The sequence below is a fragment of the Protomyctophum parallelum genome, assembly GCF_964188405.1.
Source record: "Protomyctophum parallelum genome assembly, chromosome: 10".
Lineage (NCBI taxonomy): Eukaryota > Metazoa > Chordata > Actinopteri > Myctophiformes > Myctophidae > Protomyctophum > Protomyctophum parallelum.
Genome location: NC_139704.1, coordinates 25,465,991 through 25,484,239, shown reverse-complemented (window position 1 = coordinate 25,484,239; position 18,249 = coordinate 25,465,991). Strand labels below are relative to the sequence as shown.

Genomic DNA, 18,249 nt, shown 5'->3' with positions numbered 1-18,249 from the left:
CTTCAAGATCTGAAGGAGGTGATGGATGAGTCTATGTGATGGATGAGAATGGAACATTACATTACATCCTATGTGATGGATGAGTCTATGTGATGGATGAGAATGGAACATTACATAGATCTGAAGGAGGTGACGGATGAGTCTATGTGATGGATGAGAATGGAACATTACATCCTTCTAAAAGGAGGTGATGGAGGAGTCTATGTGATGGATGAGAATGGAACATTACATAGATCTGAAGGAGGTGACGGATGAGTCTATGTGATGGATGAGAATGGAACATTACATCCTTCTAAAAGGAGGTGATGGAGGAGTCTATGTGATGGATGAGAATGGAACATTACATAGATCTGAAGGAGGTGATGGATGAGTCTATGTGATGGATGAGAATGGAACATTACATCCTTCTAAAAGGAGGTGATGGAGGAGTCTATGTGATGGATGAGAATGGAACATTACATCCTTCTAAAACGGCACACTTTCTAGTATTTCTAGTAAAACTGTACACTTTCTGCCATGTTGAAGTGCTAACATTCTGGGTGTTAAAGGATTAAGGTTGCTTAACTTGCTTTGTGTGATAAATGGCAGCACGATCAATCACTTACTGTGAATGTGATTGAGAGACTGAGTATAATACTGTATACTGTACAACACACATACACAGTATATATATTTTTTTCCTCTTTATTTTATTTCTACAGAATTTGGCAAAGTATGTAGAAAATCTGCAGCTTGTTTACAAGTTTTAGAGTTAACCTAGCAGAGCTAACAACCGGCAGTTTGTTGGTTAACAACTCACATGCAATGTAGACACAAGAGTTATGACAGTATTAGACATGTATGATCAAGTTCCTTCAATAATGTTTTCTCTGCATGCTCTCGGGTTTAGGGTCAATCAAAGTAAGTATCTCATGATCAACAATATCATGTGGAAGTGCATGGCTTAAAGGGAAATGAATGGGTTTCTTACCACGTTTGCACCTGTTTTACCTTTGGCCTTCTCTAAACAAGAAAAACAATATAAACTTGTATTATTATTATTAGCAATACACTGATTGCTTAAAATAAGTCAATCTATGATGATGATAACGGAATTCCTTGTGGATATGAATTTAGTTTGGCTATTAATAGACTTACTATATCTCATGAACACCATCAAACCGATCAAGGCAGCGATTACAACCAACGCCACCAGACTCAGGGAGGTGGCGAGAATGGTCACATCCATGGAACTATATGATAATTCAGAAACACATCAAATAGATAGGCTGCATTTACTAACACACAGAATGTGAAATAAGTATCGCTGGCACTTTTCAAGGAGCAGAAAAACGCAGACACCCATGTTAGAGGAAAAGGGTGTCTTTGGAGTCTTTAATCACAGACATTTCACTGAATTATACTGATGACACCTACAGCAGCCTCACCTGTGAATTCTCAACCATTTCATCATCTGCCACTTCCATATTGTTAATTATATATTGTACGAGTTATATCTACAAGTTCACAACGCGTCACATCATGACGAAGTATAGGGTGTTCATTACATTTATGACAAAACATTAAAGGTGAAATATAAAGAGGTTTCTGCCCGACAACAACGATATGATGTAAAGTCATGTTTATTTTAAATCATGCTGACCTGTGTCCAACTTGTTGTCCCCCTCCAGTGGTTCCAGCTGTGGTCGAGGATATGGGTGAGGTGGAAGGTATATAGGTGGTTTGTGGTTGAGTCGCTGTAAAGAGCCAGTATGAAAAAGATAAACAGCCAGGTTTTTACTATATAATCCCCATATTAATGGCAGATGAAACGGTATGAATCTTACTCATTGTTGTGGTGGTTGGTGGTTCACTTGTTGTGGGTGCAGATTCATTAACATGAGTGATGTGAACTGGCATCTGGAAGCCTCCTTTGTCACACCAATACCAACCAGTGCTCTCCATCACCAGTCCACTCATTGTGACAATTATCATATTACCAATGCTTGTATCAATAGTCACTGATGTTTGATTCATATTTCCTCCCGTTATACAGGAGATCTGGCCCAGGCTGGGTTTACACCACCGCACTTCTCCAGGTGTTGTTATCGTATTGTTAAAGTTGACGGTCACATTCTCTCCTTTAAATCCTGTTATGTTCTGATTGTCCACATAGAGCACATCAGCATCTCCAACTAAAAAAAACAAACACAGCTAAATATGGTGATTAAAAAACAAATCAATTTAAACTGCCTTTTTTCCTTTTCCAAAGATGTTCTGGATTGAGATAAATACATTTATTAACCACCACACCGGGAGCATTCGAGTTTCTTGAGCTTTACAAAGACTGTATATAATATAATTATATAATTCAGATATATTATTCTGTTAGGCTTAAATGGTCTGGAACTTAATTGTGTTGCATGACACACACACACACACACACACACACACACACACACACACACACACACACACACACACACACACACACACACACACACACACACACACACACACACACACACACACACACACACACACACACACACACACACACACACACACACACAGAGACAAAGAGAGAATAGTTAATCTTACCCCCTTTGACAGACAGTTGAAATTGTTTCCAATGCATGATTGTAAATTGCACACCACACGAATACAATCCGGCATCACGCGGAATCAGATTATTGATGGTCACAGTGAAGATGTTCTTCTTGACGTCATCAGAGATTAAATACTTATTAGAGCTACTTGGTTCAGTACTAGTAGTTACTAGTTTAGGACAGAAATTTAGTCTTTCTTTACACAAGTATTTCACATGGTTTTGGTATATCGGATTATAGAAGCATGGGATAGAGATGGAACCTCCTGACACCACTGAGATGTGTTTCACTGTTGTTATACTCTGGATTCCTACAAAAGAAACACAAGACATTTTTAAACTTTTATGTCTACAGAATATTAGGGAACTTGTGTATCCATAATTTATCAATATCTTCTAATATTGTTCAATAATATATGTGATCTGTTTCATGTACTGTCATTCTCCCAGCTGATAAACCCACAATCTTCTATAAATAGCATTATACTACAAAACAATAACTTTCTAAACACAATTCAAATGTCCACCATAATACTTGCACCATCACATAGAATGCATCTAAATCATGAAAGAGTAAAGACAACTTACCATCAAGTCCAAAAAGTAAAAGGAGAAGAATAAAGCAAAAGTCCATGATGCTGCATCAAAGTGAGTGAAGTGAGAGCTCCTGGAAGCTGATGTTCCTCGATCACATCTAGACGGACTCTTCCTCATTTTTACCCTTTAGCTCCTGTCATAAAAGCTGCTCTAGGATTTATTAATCATATATCAGCATATCTAATCATATATAGATAGCATGTGATGGTGGTTTCATTGACCAATCAATCAATCAATCAATCAAAACTTCATAATGCAGGACCACTACGGAAACAAGCCCTCAGGGCTCTTTTGTGTTATTCTATTGTACCTCTGTCTTTTTTTGCAAACTGTTAATAAAGTATTCAATCAATCAATGAATTGAAAGAAACAATAATTTCATTTTATGAAATGAAACGAAGGAATTCGATCCTTCTGATAGGGGAGCTCAAGTTGATGAATGTTAATTTACAGTATCATCATAATATACGATAGCCTACACATAATATAATGGCGTACAATTAATATAATAAGACTAAACACACAATTTAACCACTTAAGCCCTATGTTATCCTTTGTCGTCAGACAGTGTATTTCTACAAGCTCACCACGTGTCACATACTATTTTATTTTTTGAACTTTTGTCATTTTTTCAAATGTTTCTATAATGCTGATTCACTTTGAGGTTAATCCAGACCATAACGAGATTTGAAAAACAAGATCGTACCAATCCTGAACTTGTCAGGCAGCCAAAACTTGATTTTAATTGTGTCAGTGTCATTGTTTTTTGTTTTGTTTTAGGGTGGCCAGAAAACTAAACTTATTAATAGTTGAATGTGTTGGTATTACATAGGCGTAGCCTATCCATAAGTTCTTCACTTTCTGTTGACTTTTGTTATAGGCTATACTCCTGATGGGTTGAGGTCATGGTCAAGGTCCAATATGACTCCAAGGCTTCTTGCCTCTGAGTCAACATTTAATTTAGTCCAAGGGCCGATTCATACTCCTATTTTACCGCTGTTTTGGCGCTGTAGTGCCGAAATGATTTCGGCTTGTCAGAAATTTTTAGTAGCACAGAAGAGCCGACTTTAGGACGGTATCCGCCCCCCCAAACCTCAAATGACGTCACATTGTAGGCTCTACAGAGCCGAACCGACTTTTATTCGGCTCTAAAATAGGAGTATGAATCGGCCCTTAGAGTTATTAAAGGAATACTTCATCGTTTGCTTCATACACTGTGATGTCTTGGACACAGTTTGTACAATAGGCTATTCCAGCTCAATGGTGAATGAAGAATCAAAATAATACTAGCCTACTATGTCTTGGAAGACCGACATTAACACCAGCAGCACTATATAAAACATATAGTGAATGCCAAAACAATGCTCCCAGTGCATTTAAGGTTGACTTGTCTCCTATCTCCTTTCTAAAATATAATTACAGGACTCTTTCTAACCCTATCTTTTTTTTCAACAATATGTTTATTGTTACAATTTTCAACATTCAAAGATAACAAAACTTACATATGCACACTCCAACATACCTCTCCCTCCCCCCAACAGATACTCAAATACAGTACAAATAAAAGAAGAAAAAAACATACGTACGTACAAAACTGGCAGGAGTTAATTATTGAATGCTACATTAAAAGGCTGCTGAGTAGCCTAAAAGTATTTACATTTCTTTGTATTAACATTTGCAGTTGCTTCTTGAGGCAATATAAATAGAAGTCAGACCATTAAGGGACATAATAAAAATGAGATAACATCAATAAAACAATATTCCACAGTGTGTCATCATGGTTAACCCATGGCTGCCTAAGCCTGAGCATGTTTATTGTTGACATGTTAAATGATTGTTAGATTGTAAATTTAAAGGATGTGGCTTTGGTGTCAGATTTTTTTAATGTATTTCTTTTGACAAAATAAGTCAGCGTTATTAAAACAACATAGAATTATCATTTGACTGATGGTGGCAAAACGTATTCTAATCAAGCCCGACAAAAGACAAGTGATTAAACTCCTGGATATCAAGACAACCCTAGCCTCAATTTGCAACACTAGATTTGTTTTTTTATAATAAAAATATCAAAAAATCAAGTGTTGCAACAGCTAGACAACCCATGGGAACAAAATATAAAATGTTCTCTGTTCATTCATGCAATTAAATTAGCAACACTAGATTTCTTATCTATAGTGTTGCAAATTACGGCTATTTAAGTGTAAACATACACATTTAAAGCCCAAACCATACCAGTTGCAACTCCTTAAGGTCAACCACACCAAATCTGCCTTTGGGGATAATCATAATGGTTGCAAATGCAAGTAGTCGTGCATGTTGCAAGGAGTTGCATGGTGAATCATTGGTTCGGTTTCGGCTTTACTGGAAGAAATAAATGGTAAATGGTGTATTTATATAGCGCCTTTATCCAAGGCACTTTACATAGATTGTGCATCACATTCACTCATTCACGCACACATTCATACATTCATACATTCATGGCGGCGGAAAACCATGCAAGGCACCAACTAGCACATCAGGAGCAATTAGGGGTTCAGAGTCTTGCTCAAGGACACTTCGACACTAACTCTGGGGGAACCCGGGTTCGAACTGGCAACCTTGCGGTTACCATCCAGCCACTCTACCCCATAGCCACTGCCGCTCAATGACCAGATTTTTCCTTCCGGTGTTTTCAAAAAGTGCATTTTATACGCGTGGTGGTGGGCTCTGAGAAGTGCATCAATCGGGGAAAGTAGGCCTTTTTTCATCACAAAACTGTCTTTTTTATTGGTGAGCAGTGAAATTATGCATGTCATTTTGGGCAATGAATTGAGAGTCCCATAGCCCTAATACAACGGCATTAGGGCTATGGACCAGTGCTACATGTAGGCCTATAATGTAAAAGTGTGGCTGAATTGATGCTTTGATAGATTTATTGATTGATTGAATAGTTTATTGAACATAATGTAAAAACTGCAAAAAGTCCTTACAGCCTTGTTTCCATTTAGGCCCTATTCAATATTTTCATAGACCTGCTGATTCAATATTTTCATAGACATGCTCTGATTCGGTGCAGGACTCCCTTTTTTTCAGAGCTTGGGAGTCGATGGGTGCTGATGGGGCGCTTGTTTTACAGGAAACAGGGGCGTGCCCTCTGGTCTGGGACAGTAAGTATCAACATAATAACGTAAGAAATAATGATTATGGATTTCTCATGATCAACAATATCATGTGGAAGTGCATGGCTTAAAGAAAATGAATAGGTTTCTTACCACGCTTGTACCCGTTTCACCTCTGGCCTTCTCTAAAGAAGAACAACAATATAAACTTGTGTTATTTTATTATTAGCATAATATATACTGATTCCTTTAAAGAAATCAATCTATGATGATGACGGAATTCCTTGTGGATATGAATTTAGTTTGACTATTAATAGACTTACTATATCTCATGAACACCATCAAACCGATAAAGGCAGCGATTACAACCAACGCCACCAGACTCAGGGTCAGGGAGGTGGCGAGAATGGTCACATCTATGGAACTGTATGATAATTCAGAAACACATCGAATAGATTTGATTAAACTACAAACATTTTGTACAGGCATAGGCTGCATTTACCAACACACAGAATGTGGCATAACTATTGCTGGCGCTTTTCAGGGTGCAGAAAAATGCAGAAACACAATTAAAATGTTAGAGGAAAATGGGGTTCTTGGGGTAGGGTGGATATGTGTTTGCGGTAATATAATCTGAGTTCCCAGAAGTTATATTTTTCGCCACTAAGGGTAATAATCACAAACGTTTCACTGAATTATTTAAGGCTACTCATGACACCTCCAGAAAGTGAATTCTGAACCATTCATCATCTGCCACTTCCATATTGTTAAAGGACCACTTCACCACTTTTCAATTTCTCTTCATATAACTGGTCCTCACTAATTTCATGATAAAATAGTAAAAATACCACCGTTTTTTCTACTCTGCCTGTGTCTCATAGGAGGGCTGTGGGCATTTCATAAACCCATCCACCAGTGACATCATTAGGCAGATTAGTTTTTTTAAACAAGATATCTTTTACAAAAATGCTTAGAGTTGTATTATCGTGAGAATGATGGCATTTTCGCATTGCAACTTTTCAGGACTATTAGCTTGGATTCCCCATCGATGATGTCACTGTTGGACGGGTTTCTGAACTGCCCCCATATCCCTCCTATGCTATGAGACAGACCGAGTAGAAAAAAATTGTGCCATTTTATCATGATTATTACTTATAAGTGAGGACCAATTATATGAAGATAGGTTGAAAAGTGGTGAAGTGCTCCTTTAATATTGTAATTTATTACTGCAATTTCACTTCAAAACATTTTAAAAAGGAGCAAAATAGCAGATCTACAAGTTCCCAACGCGACGCATCATGACGAAGTAGGGTGTTCATTTAATTTATGAGAAAACATTAAAGTTTCTGCCTGACAGCAACAACATGATGTAAAGTCTTGTTTATTTTAAATCATGCTGACCTGTGTCCCACTTGTTGACCCCCTGCAGTGGTTCCATCTGTGGCCGAGGATGTGGGTGAGGTGTACGTGGTTTGTGGTTGTGTCACTGTAAAGATACAATGTGAATAAAACAGGTTTTCATCATAATCTCAATGTTAATCAATAATCACAGATGAAATTTTATAAATCTTACTCATTGTTGTGGTGGTTGGTGCAGTAGTGGTGGTTGGTTCAGTTGTATTAATGTCATTAACAGTGATGTGAACTGGCATCTGGAAGCCTCCTTTGTCACACCAATACCAACCAGTGCTCTCCATCACCAGTCCACTCATTGTGACAATTGACATATTAGCAATGCTTGTATTGATGGTCACAAATGTTTGATCCATATTTCCCGTTATACAGGAGATCTGGTCCAGGCTGGGTCTACACCACTGCACTTCTCCAGGTGTTGTTATCGTATTGTTAAAGTTGACGGTCACATTCTCTCCTTGAACTCCTGGTATGTTCTGATTGTCCACATAGAGCACATCAGTATCTCCAACTAAAAAAAACAAACACAGCTAAATATGGTGATTAAAAAACAAATCAATTCAAACTGCCTTGTTTCCTTTTCCATCACTTATACAGATGTTCTGGATTGAGATTAATACATTTATTAACCACCACACACCGGCAGCATTCCAGTTTCTTGAGCTTTACAAAGACTCTATGGGCTGTATTTTGTGTGTCTTAAGTACCAGGTCTTATTCCCTAACTTGAGTAAACTAAAGACCTGGAGGCGTGATCAATGCCATTTGGCTATTCTGAGTGGCCAAAGAGCATTGATCACGCCTCCAGGTCTTTAGTTTACTCAAGTTAGGGAATAAGACCTGGTACTTAAGACACGCAAAATACAGCCATATAAGTCTATATAATTATATAATTCTGATTTGATTATTCTGTTACATTTGAGTTCCTTTTGAATGCCTGTCAGATTTCTACATGACTGTCTCAGCTGTTGCATGCCTTTGATCTACCGCGCAGAAAACATTTTGACGACGCACTGGCGCATCGGTTGTGTGACCCCCGATTATTAATAACACCTAAACATGTAAACACAACATGAACATAGTACTCGAGTGGCAACCCTAACGAAGGTTTGAACAACCTTGAATGTTCGGGGACAGCCTTAACACACACACAGAGAGAGAGAGAGAGAGAGAGAGAGAGAGAGAGAGAGAGAAGGTAATCTTACCCCCTTTGACAGACAGTTGAAATCGTTTCCGATGCTGGATTGATAATGGCACACCACACGAATAAAATCCGGCATCACCCAGAGTCAGATTATTGATGGTCACAGTGAAGATGTTGTTCAACTTGTCATCAGAGATTAAATACTTTTTAGAGAGATCTGGTTTAGTAGTAGTTGCTACATTAATACATTCCGGTAAGTTATATTTTTCTTTACATAAGTACTTCACATTGAAATGGTACATCCAATAATAGAAGCACGGGATAGAGATAGAACCTCCTGACACCACTGAGATGTGATCCACTGATGTTATACTCTGGATTCCTACAAAAACACACAAAAAATATATAAACCTTTATGTCTACAGAATATTAGGGAACTTGAGTATCCATAATTTATCAATAGCTTCTAATATTGTTCATCATATATGTGATCTGTTTTATGTACTGTCATTCTCCCAGCTGATAAACGCACAATCTTCTATAAATAGCATTATACTACAAAACAATAACTTTCTAAACACAATTCAAATGTCCACCATAATACTTGCACCATCACATAGAAGGCATCTACATCATGAAAGAGTAAACTTACCATTAAGTCCAAAAAGTAAAAAGAGAAGAATAAAGCAAAAGTCCATGATGCTGCATCAAAGTGAAGATCGAGACCACCTAGAACTGATGTTCCTCGATCACATCTAGACGTCATTTTTACCCTTTAGCTCCTGTCATAAAAGCTGCTCTAGCATTTATTAATCCTACGAGATAGCAGGTGATGGTGGTTTCATTGACCCAGTTAGACATTAACTAAACTGTATTATTAGTTCAAATCAAATCAATCAAAACGTCATAATGCAGGACCACAATGGAAACAAGCCCTCAGGGCTTTTGTGTTATCCTTTTAGCATTATTGTATACGTGTTGTAGGCTACCTCTGTCTTTTTTTCAAACTGTTAATAAAGTATTCAATCAATCAATCAATTGAAAGAAACAATAATTTCATTTTATGAAATGAAATAAAATGAGGAATAGAATGAACGTTTTTAAAAAGTTGGTGAATGTTAATTTACAGTATAATAATAAGATAGCCTACACATAATATAATGGGGTACAATTAATATAATAAGACCAAACACACAATTTAACCACTTAAACCCTATGTTATTCTTTGTCGTAAGACAGTGTATTTCTACAAGCTCACCACGTGTCATTAACGTATTTTAATTGTGTCAGTCTCATTGTTTTTTGTTTTGTTTTAGGGTGGCCAGAAAACTAAACTTATTAATAGTTGAATTTGTTGGTATTACGTAGGCGTAGCCTATCCATACATTCTTCACTTTCTGTTGACTTTTGTTATAGGCTACTCCTGATGGGTTGAGGCCATGGTCAAGGTCAAACATGAGTCCAAGGCTTCTTACCTCTGAGTCAACATTTAAGTTTAGTCTTAGAGTTATTAAATGAATACTTCACCCAAGAAATTACTTTATTTCTATCTTTTGCTTACACTGTGATGTCTTGGACACACAGAATGTTTGTAAAATATTTCTTACGTTGAATTGAAGACCGACATTAACAACAGCAGAACTATATAAACAACTAGAACTGCAGTTATTTTTGAATGCTGCATTAAAATGCTGCTGAGTAGCCTATTTAAAAAAGAAAGTTGTATTAGCCTACTATTATTTGTATTAACATTTGTAGGTGCTTCTTGAGGCAACATAATAATAGACCAATAGGAACATAATAAAAATGAGATAACATCAATAAACCAATGTTCCACAGTGAGTCATGGTTGTTAACATGGCTGTTGTGCCTAATAATGTTTATTGTATGTTAAATGATTGTTATATTTTAGGCCTACATTAAAATATGTGGCTTTGGTGTCTGCACTCGTTATTATTGTCAAAATAAGTCAACGTTAGAACAAGAATTCTCATTTGACTGATTGTGGCAAAACTTATTCTAATCTAGTAGTGATAAACCCCTGAATATCAAGACACAACCCATGGGCCCAAACATAAAATGCTCTCTGTTCATCAGGTCGTTTCTCTCTCTGAAATGTTGTTCAACTTAAAAAGTGTAAAAAATAGTAAAATACACAGCTCAAATTAACACTCTGAGTTTTTGACTGTTGGAACCTACACATAAGGAATAATAATACTCACGAAAAGCTGTGTGGCTTGCATGCAAAATACATGATTGCTGCCAGAGTGCTGACAGCAGGGAACTACTTACCTTATGCATCACGATCATGTAGGCATATAATGTAAAAGTGTGACATCTACTGGCTAAATTATGAATTGCTCTGATCGGGGGTGCAGTCGTGCAGTAGCCTTTACTTCGTCGATTATTGATGACGTTTTTATACAACATTAGAGGACCCCGCGCCGCCGATTACGAAAGTAAAAGTCTCTGTTATTGAAACGTATACTTTCAACATCAACATCCCTAATGTTGTGACTGACACGGAGTCAGTGATGGACTATGGCAAGGAGAGGGTTGTGGCTCTGGTGGACATGGACTGTTTCTATGTTCAGGTTGAACAGAGAGTAAACCCAGCTCTGAAGAACAAACCTTGTGTTGTTGCTCAGTACAAGACCTGGAAGGGAGGCGGGTGAGTGTCTACATACATAGTAGTGATCATGTTAACAACAAGGCAACAGTCCTACTCCGACTAACCTAGTTGATCAAGCCCAGCATAGCCCTAGCCTAGAAGAATGTCGGTGATAATTACATACATGAATGCAATTATTTCAGAGAAAGAGAGAGAGTTACGTCACTTACTTGACTAGCATAGACTCCCAGTGTAAGAATGGAATGCGGAAGTTCTGATTCTATCTCTATAAGAAAGTTCCAATGTTTGTAATTTGGTTGATGATATTGATTCCATCATATCAGAATCAGATCCAGAATGAGTTTTACTGTGTAGCTGTAGCCCTATACACTAGTCTCCTAGTACAACCAGATCTACAGAACCACATGGCAACCCTGGTGTTCCTATTTTGGGGCATGTCATAGGTGGGGCAATTAAAGAAAGAAATATATCAAGATAAAAAAAGTCATAATGTTCTTAAATAGCAGATCTCCAAGCTCACAATGGCAATGTCTAATGGCAAACTTAAAGATAGGCTATATATACATACACACACCTTCGATGAGGCCTTTAGGAGGGCCATTCGAGCCACAAGTGGAGCCTGCAGTGCTACCGTTGCCCAGGTGGAGCCTGCAGAACCATTGTGGCTCAAGAATCCACCACTCCTGAATGAAGTGTCTGGTGCTGGGAGTCTGGTGCAACGCACAGCTTCTCGCTGTACTCCTGGTGAGAGCAGGAGTGGACCTGGTGAGACGTAGGAGGGGCCCGGACAGGAGCCAACCCACAGAGCCTAGTCTCTCCACATGCCAGAATTGTACCTCTCAGTCCCGGCACAGTAGTTCCGGAGTGGTTCCAAAGGATTGTGTGGCCCTGGTCTTTCCCTAGTGGGTCTGATCGAGGGTAGCTACTGGGTCGTAAGTCGGGACTGGGTCACCTGAGTGAGGGGTATGATGTTCGGTATGATGTTCGCGAGATATTATATTTTATATATTGTATAAAAGAAATGGTTCCCAATCAATAATCCTATTCTCTGCCAGTATCATAGCTGTGAGTTACGAGGCCAGGGCCCATGGTGTTACCAGGAACATGTGGGCGGATGATGCAAAGGAACTGTGCCCAGACCTCCAGGTGGCCCGGGTACGAGAGTCCCATGGGAAAGCAGACCTGACACTGTAAGTTCATCCTGCAATGTTTATTATAATAGCCATTTAAGCATTATGCTATACTTTAGCAACTTTTCAGCAAACTGTCAGGATTTAGAAGCCATTCATAGAATCGTCCTCAGGTCGAAATGGGTTTTAATAGCCATTTATCAGACTCTCTTACCCCAGAGGATTCTAAGCGCACCACCCTGGGCAGTTACAGGGAGGCTAGCGTGGAGGTGATCGAGGTGATGTCCCGCTTCGCCGTGATAGAGAGGGCCAGTATCGATGAGGCGTACATGGACCTCACCGCCGCCGTCCAACAGAGGCTGAGAGACATGGCCGACTCGAACCAACGGATCGGACCTCACCTGCTGAAAGCCACGTACATCCAGGGTTACCCAGAAGCATCTTCTGAACACGACGCACCTTCAGACGACATAGTAGCAGATAAAGGTGGGGTATAAACAGAACGTTTATTTCCATAATCACAACTGCAGACCATATTATAAACGTCATCCTCATGCACATAAGCCATCGCACTTTCAGGGCCTAAATTGGTTTCCCGTGGATGAGAAAGTGGCTTAGATTAAGACGGGCTGATATTTAAAACTGTATGCACAGTTCCATACTTGTTTATGGCTGGAGGTTTGTGGCACAAGCGGAAGCTTTGTGCTTATTGCAAAGTATAAGACTACAACTTGGCTTTGAAGAGATTCATCTGCCACGATTTGGTTCACAAAAGAGCTAGAAAGGAAATAATAGGATGATTTGTATAATAGTTAAAAAAGAAGAAATCTTAAATGGTACCTTCAGCGTCTTTCCACCCTAAATGCCTTCTTCTCCCCGTCCTTAGAGGAGCGTAGGTCCAGCGGTGTGCAGCAGTGGTTGGCTTCCCTGCCCGACATGTCGTTGGGGCAGAGCTGTGCAGAACTGCAGCTGGCTGTGGGAGCACTGATTGTGGAGGAGATGAGAGCGGCGGTGGAGAAGGACACAGGCTTCCGCTGCTCAGCAGGGATATCTCACAACAAGGTGACAGCGTCTCTCCTTTCATTATACGGAAGAATAGGATAGAATCATAGTGATTTTACTGAGCAGTAACCTTTATTATATTATTAATAACACTATATTATTGAAATAATATGGCCGTCATTTTACTGTCCTCTTTTCAGGTGATTGCCAAATTATCCTGTGGTCTGAACAAACCCAACCGCCAGACTGTTGTGCCATTAGACTCGGTGCCAGGGCTCTTTGGCACTCTACCAGTCAGCAAGATGTGAGTACAAGAATGTTGCTCTGCAGCAGAGAATTGCTTCCTCTGTACAATTTTACATCATAACTGACCAGTGTGTTAGGATTGAGGTCGCTATATCACTACATTACTGATTAATTTACTAACAGTGTTTGTTTCGTTGCCACATACCAGCCGTAACCTCGGGGGTAAGATGGGTGCCTCCATCACAGAGACCCTTGGGGTGGAGAACATGGGTGAGCTCACCCGTTTCTCTCAGGCTCAACTGGGGCAGCACTTTGGAGACAAAACTGGGTAAGCTACTCATTATGGACAGTTAAACAGAGAGATTGATTTCAGAGTCAGAAGACACATGACATAAGGATTATATCAGCCACTTATTATTAATGCAATTAATTTGATTCCGGAGTAGAGCATTTTCAAACAAATTAAATAATAATTTCACCATATTATTCTCCTTTTAACTTCAACATTTTACAAACCTCGCTCATTTTACATTTACAATAGAGCAGTAAAATAGTTTTTGCGTTAGACGACTAATTTGGCAGAATTAGCTTAATAAATTTACATTGCTTCCTTTGCAATGTAACTATTGCTGCACTGTGATATCGTTGCAGAAATTATTTATGGTTCAACCTCACTAGCATGTCATCTCTCTCCCTTGCAGTAACTGGTTATACGACTTGTGTCGGGGGATTGACTTTGAAGCAGTGAAACCCAGACAGCTTCCACAGTCTATCGGCTGCAGTAAGAACTTCCCTGGGAAGACGTCACTTTGTACCAAAGAGCAGGTACTGTTCCTTTGTCTTATACAAGAAATTAGTCTACTATCCCACCCCTGTTGTGGTTGCATAGGGATGCAACACATCCACAACACAAATCTGCACTGTGCTGGAACAAACATACAGCATCATATTATATTTCCCATAATGCCATTAGTGATCTACTGTAGGTGTTGTTATTGTAGTGGATGTACAGCAAGTAAACAATAACCTCTGTATAGGTTCAGCATTGGCTGCATCAGCTGGCCTTGGAGCTGGAGGAGAGATTGACCAAGGACAGAGAGTTGGTGAGAAACTGTCATATCATCTTCATGTTGTCGTTCTCTCTTTTTGTCTTTGCAGACAGTGTGTCGTCTTCTCACAGCCTCCCCACTCTCTTCCTAATCTGTTATCACTCAGCATTCATGTATTTTCTCTGTCCTATCAAGTGTTTGCAGAATGTTATTTGACCAGTTCTCTGTCCCGGCTCTGTCTTGCAGAACGGTCGGGTGGCCAAGCTGTTGACGGTCGGCGTCCGTCAGATGGGGGACAAGAAGCAGAGCAGTTACTCTCGCTCCTGTGCTTTAGCGCGCTACGACACCGCCAGAATATCCACTGACGGCTTTGCCATCATCAAGAGTCTCAACGCAGCAGGAAACCACCAGGCGGCATGGTAAAAATGATACTGCACGTCAAATACAACTTTGTTTTTAGCCACATCAATCCTGGCGTCCCAATTGTGGGTAAATTATTGACAATTTACAAACAAAATGCAGATCTATAAGCTTGTAGAGCTTGTAGTTTGGTTATATTCGTTATTTGTCATACGACGAAGTATATAGGGCTTAAGTGGTTATTGTCACCTAATCCTGTTATTACATTCTCCCTGCATCCATTCCTCTGTGTCCCCAGGAGTCCACCTCTCACCCTGCTCCACCTGTCGGCCAGCAAGTTCAGCGATGCGCCCACAAATGCGGGAATTGGTGGCTTCCTGTCCAGCGACGTCACTTCCACCCAGAGTCTTTTCTCTACCACTCAGGCCGCCACGCAGTTTCCTGGGCTCAAAAATGAGTCGGCGTCCAAGCAACCTGGCAGCACCATCCAGTCCCTCTTCCAGAAGGCGGCTGAGAAACAGAGGCAGAGGATGGCGGAAGATGACGTTGCTGCGGTGGAGAGGGTGGGCGAGTGTGCAGACGACGGAGGCGCCGGACAGACATTTCCGTCACCGTCCTGTCCTGAGCCGGTGCCATCCTCTGCCGTTGACGAACGATCTGAGAAGGCTCCTGTCTCTTCTCCCGGGCTCTCCTCTCAGTCTCACTCTGCTTCTGCAGCGAACGCCGTGGCTGGCCCCACTGCTGGTGCCTCCTCTTTCTTCCACAGGAAGAGACTTGAAATGAGCTCACAGCCTAACCCACTGGCCTCAACCTGGACCCGACGTGAAACAGAAAATAGGCCTGGACACATGGCGCCAGCAGGAAGCTCTGGAGACCCTGTGAGATTTGAGTCATCATGTGACGTTACCACAAGTGTACAGGCTGAAATACAGACGGAGATAAAACAATGCTTGCCCTCTGAGTCACAGCAGTATGAAGAGTTCAGCGACTCGGTGGGTATTTCCCCCCCAAAATCCCAGCCTTTAACGCCAGATGATTCTCCACCTCTCAGTGACCCTCCTGACCCCTCTCGGCATCCTCCTAGCCTGGCCAGAGAGGACCTCGTCACCTGTGAACGCTGTGGCCAGGAAGTGCTGGCCTGGGAAATGCCTGAACACAAAGATTACCACTTTGCCCTGGACCTTCAGAATTCATTCTCCTCCACATCCACCGGCACCACCTCCTCACCTTCGGTCGTCCCGGGACCCTCTCTCAGAACGGGAGGAGCAGGTACCGCGCGGTCATCTACTCGAGGCAAGGCAAAGTCCAGGGGCCAGTCAGGACCGCATTCAAAACGGCCGCGCACCCAGGGGGACAGCCAAGGCACACTGGACTCTTTCTTCAAGAGGAACTGAGAACATAATTATGTACAACAATATTGGACATTTATTATTACCACATTAACTTATATTTCTCTCATAAAGGATCAAATGCCTAACACGTTTTCATGACAAATGTATGTTTTGACCACTGAAACAAAAGAAAGCCATACTGTACCAGCTTGTACTATTTGTAGATTGGCTATTTTCACTCTGTAACTTATATTACAAAGTATATAGGGCTTAAGCACGACCGTTGGAGGACCACTGATCTTTGTGTCCTAATCCTACCTTTTTCTCAGGGTTGAACTGTGAGTAGGACCCCTCTTCCCAACTTCTGGGCAGCATTGAGGAACAAAACTCTCATGAATCTGTTAAATATATTCTAATTTTCACCAAAACTACTTTGAATAAAAAATAAATGTTTTAATTAAAACAATAATTGTAGCTTTAAATACTATACAACTTGGTACCTGGTATTGTGTCATTTTTAAACATTTGATGAAATCAAAGAAAAGAGAAAAACAAATGTGTGAAACTGAATTTAATTAGTTTGGTTGTTAAATTGGGAGTTAAATTCTGACTCGCCACTAGATGTCACCAATGCTACGGTACATAATGTGTTCTACGTTTATTTTGCTTTCCAGTCTAATTCAGAGTTAAAGTTTTGGCCATTTAATTTCCTCTGGATTTGCTAACAGGGACATTTATTTTTCTATTTTTGTACTGTAATAATAATGTCATGGTGTGTCCAATAGTAATACAGAGTGTGACTGAATACTAGTACTTATTATGAAAGAAGACTAATGCGAAAGACATTGATATTGACTGATTATAAACAAAACATGGCATCCCTCTTGGCAGCTGGGAAATGTTAGCTATCAGTTTGTTTTTATTTGGTAGAATTCTAGTAGGAAGTGACGTCAACTAATCTCACTTACACATAGCAGCAGTTCACCGGATGATAAGCCTTTGACAGGGCTTTTAGAAAAACAAGGCTAATAGCAAATTGCATTAAATGCCCCACAATATACGAATGTAATCCATGACTCCAGAAGCAGGTTAAATTCTGTCTTACTTAGACTATACACAGTAAGGAGTAATTGAAGAGTGCCATGTACAATCAACATTACATGATTACAATGTGCCCAAGTTTGTAGTATTAAGTCCTAATTCTAAACATGGGTAGTTTATCATCAAATGGTTTGACATAACTGAACCGAAAAAGTTTGCCTGTGGGTTAAGAATGACAGGTGCACTTTGGGGTGAGTCACATGCTTTTGTGTTTTCTTCCAATTCTTTCTGTGCTGAAGAAACGCCACTAGTGTTGTAAACAATGCATGTGTATACTTGTAATCTTGTATAGCTGACACTGACAGCTCTGATGTTTCTTCCATGTTACATCAGCCAGTGAAACAAATGAGAGAGCCACCAGTTTGGCAAGATGATGAAACACAAGGGAAAGACCTTTCAAACCTGTATCATTGTACCGAATCATGCTTTGCCATGGTGACTGATCAACAGTTGATGGGCGATAACACTAAACCTAGCTCAAAGGATTTGACATTACAGTTGTTGGTCTAAGCCAGGGATAAGGGACAATAACAAATGCTGATTGAATGAGACCTGGGAAT

The 18,249-nt window shown here is 40.0% G+C and overlaps 1 protein-coding gene across 2 annotated transcripts; it reads left to right on the top strand.

Annotated features, from left to right (window-relative positions):
- The first annotated feature begins 11,313 nt into the window (after positions 1-11,313).
- On the top strand, positions 11,314-16,810 carry polh (polymerase (DNA directed), eta). 2 transcript variants are annotated; one of them, XM_083774760.1, is made up of 10 exons: positions 11,314-11,509; positions 12,526-12,660; positions 12,848-13,073; positions 13,492-13,662; positions 13,803-13,906; positions 14,057-14,176; positions 14,550-14,673; positions 14,886-14,951; positions 15,144-15,316; positions 15,556-16,810. In XM_083774760.1, exons 1-10 carry the CDS (start codon positions 11,373-11,375, stop codon positions 16,649-16,651), a joined length of 2,352 nt encoding a protein of 783 aa, XP_083630886.1. In that variant the 5' UTR covers positions 11,314-11,372; the 3' UTR covers positions 16,652-16,810. The 2 variants fall into 2 exon arrangements, with proteins under 2 accessions (XP_083630886.1, XP_083630885.1); XM_083774759.1 differs by having other exon boundaries at positions 12,848-13,086; positions 13,487-13,662.
- The last annotated feature ends 1,439 nt before the right edge of the window (positions 16,811-18,249 follow it).

Excerpts from the sequence above, each read along its gene's own strand:
- polh (XM_083774759.1), top strand. The coding sequence starts at position 11,373 with ATGGACTATGGCAAGGAGAGGGTTGTGGCTCTGGTGGACATGGACTGT. Across the intron at positions 13,663-13,802 it reads CAGGGATATCTCACAACAAG|GTGATTGCCAAATTATCCTG; the intron begins GTGACAGCGTCT and ends TCCTCTTTTCAG. Across the intron at positions 13,907-14,056 it reads ACTCTACCAGTCAGCAAGAT|CCGTAACCTCGGGGGTAAGA; the intron begins GTGAGTACAAGA and ends GCCACATACCAG.